At 62.7% G+C, this 1,527-nt stretch overlaps 1 protein-coding gene across 1 annotated transcript in view; it reads left to right on the top strand.

Moving 5' to 3' along the window:
• The window catches only part of USP39 (ubiquitin specific peptidase 39), a 3,243-nt gene extending 1,760 nt beyond the window's left edge, over positions 1-1,483 (top strand). The window contains exons 3-6 of the mRNA XM_031064880.1: positions 115-488; positions 906-1,041; positions 1,121-1,207; positions 1,308-1,483. Of these exons, the coding sequence (XP_030920740.1) occupies positions 115-488; positions 906-1,041; positions 1,121-1,207; positions 1,308-1,358 (648 nt within the window). The 3' untranslated portion in view covers positions 1,359-1,483. The remainder of the gene's footprint in view (positions 1-114; positions 489-905; positions 1,042-1,120; positions 1,208-1,307) is intronic.
• The last annotated feature ends 44 nt before the right edge of the window (positions 1,484-1,527 follow it).

The raw sequence follows: 1,527 nt of genomic DNA, 5'->3' as shown, positions 1-1,527 counted from the left end.
GCGAGGGCAGGTGAGTGGTGGGGAGGTTCAGGGGGGCTGACGGATCCAGTGGGGGTGTTGGGTCCAAGGGGGATGTGGGGTCCAGCTGGGGTGTGATGGAGCCAGCAGAGCTGATGTGCCCCTCGGGTCTGCTCTGTGGCCCACGGGTGCCCCCAGCCCGCCGAGGAGAAGGCGCAGCTCCTGCAGAACAGCGAGTACCAGGAGCGCATGGTGGAGTCCACGTTCCTGTACCTGACCCTGGACCTGCCCACGGCGCCGCTCTACAAGGACGAGAAGGAGCAGCTGATCATCCCCCAGGTGCCCCTGTTCAGCATCCTGGCCAAGTTCAACGGCAGCACCGAGAAGGAGTACAAGACCTACAAGGAGAACTTCCTGAAGCGCTTCCAGCTGACGCGCCTGCCGCCCTACCTCATCTTCTGCATCAAGCGCTTCACCAAGAACAACTTCTTCGTGGAGAAGAACCCCACCATCGTCAACTTCCCCATCACGTGAGCCCTGGGGAGGGGGCTCGGGGGGCTGGGAGCTTGTGGGGGGGTTAAAAGTGTCCAAGAGGAGAGTGGAGGTATCTTGGGGACAGTTAAAGGCATCTAGAGGGGATTTTAAATGCCTGTGAGATGCTGGAAACATCTAGAAGGGCTTTGGAAGCACCTGTGCTGGGAGAGTAGAAGTGTCCAGGGATTTGAAGGTGTCTGGGGTGGTATGGGGGTGTCTAGAGGGGCTTTGTAGGCATCCAGGTGGGCTTTGAGTGGTTTTTAGGCATCAGAAAGGGGTTTGAAGGCACCTGGGGGTGTCGGGGAGTTGGTAACATCTGGGAAGAGGGGGATGTGGATATGTGAGGGCTGTGTTGGGCACCTGGGGGTTGCAGCAGCCCAGGCGGGGTGCCTGAGGGGGCTGTGGGTGCCCAGGAACGTGGACCTGCGGGAGTACCTGTCGGAGGAGGTGCAGGCCGCGCACTCCCACACCACCTACGACCTCATCGCCAACATCGTGCACGACGGGAAGCCCTCGGAGGGCTCCTACCGCATCCACGTCCTGCACCACGTGAGTGTCCCCTCCCCGGGGGGCTGGGGGGCCGCGGGGACCCCCCCAAGTCACCCCGTCCCCTCCCGGGTCCTGGCAGGGCACAGGGAAGTGGTACGAGCTGCAGGACCTGCAGGTGACCGACATCCTGCCCCAGATGATCACCCTGTCCGAGGCCTACATCCAGGTGAGGGGGGACCCCCAGAATGTGCTGTGACACCCCCTCAACGTCCCCCGCACCCCCAAACATCCTCCTGAGCCCCCCCAACCCCTCCTGCTCTCTGCAGATCTGGAAGCGACGCGAGGAGGACGACACGAATCAACAGCAAGGCGCCTGAGAGCATTGGGGACACCCAAACCCCCCTTGGGGACACCCGAACCCCCTTGGGGACACCCAAACCCCCCTGGGGACACCCAAACCCCCTGGGGACACCCAAACCCCCCTTGGGGACACCCAAAATCCCCTTGGGGACACCCAAAACCCCTTGGGCCACCCAAACCAGATCG

The sequence above is a fragment of the Geospiza fortis genome, unplaced genomic scaffold (assembly GCF_000277835.1).
Source record: "Geospiza fortis unplaced genomic scaffold, GeoFor_1.0 scaffold687, whole genome shotgun sequence".
NCBI lineage: Eukaryota > Metazoa > Chordata > Aves > Passeriformes > Thraupidae > Geospiza > Geospiza fortis.
Note: the sequence above shows the minus strand (reverse complement) of the source record. Positions and strands in the feature narration are given on the sequence as shown.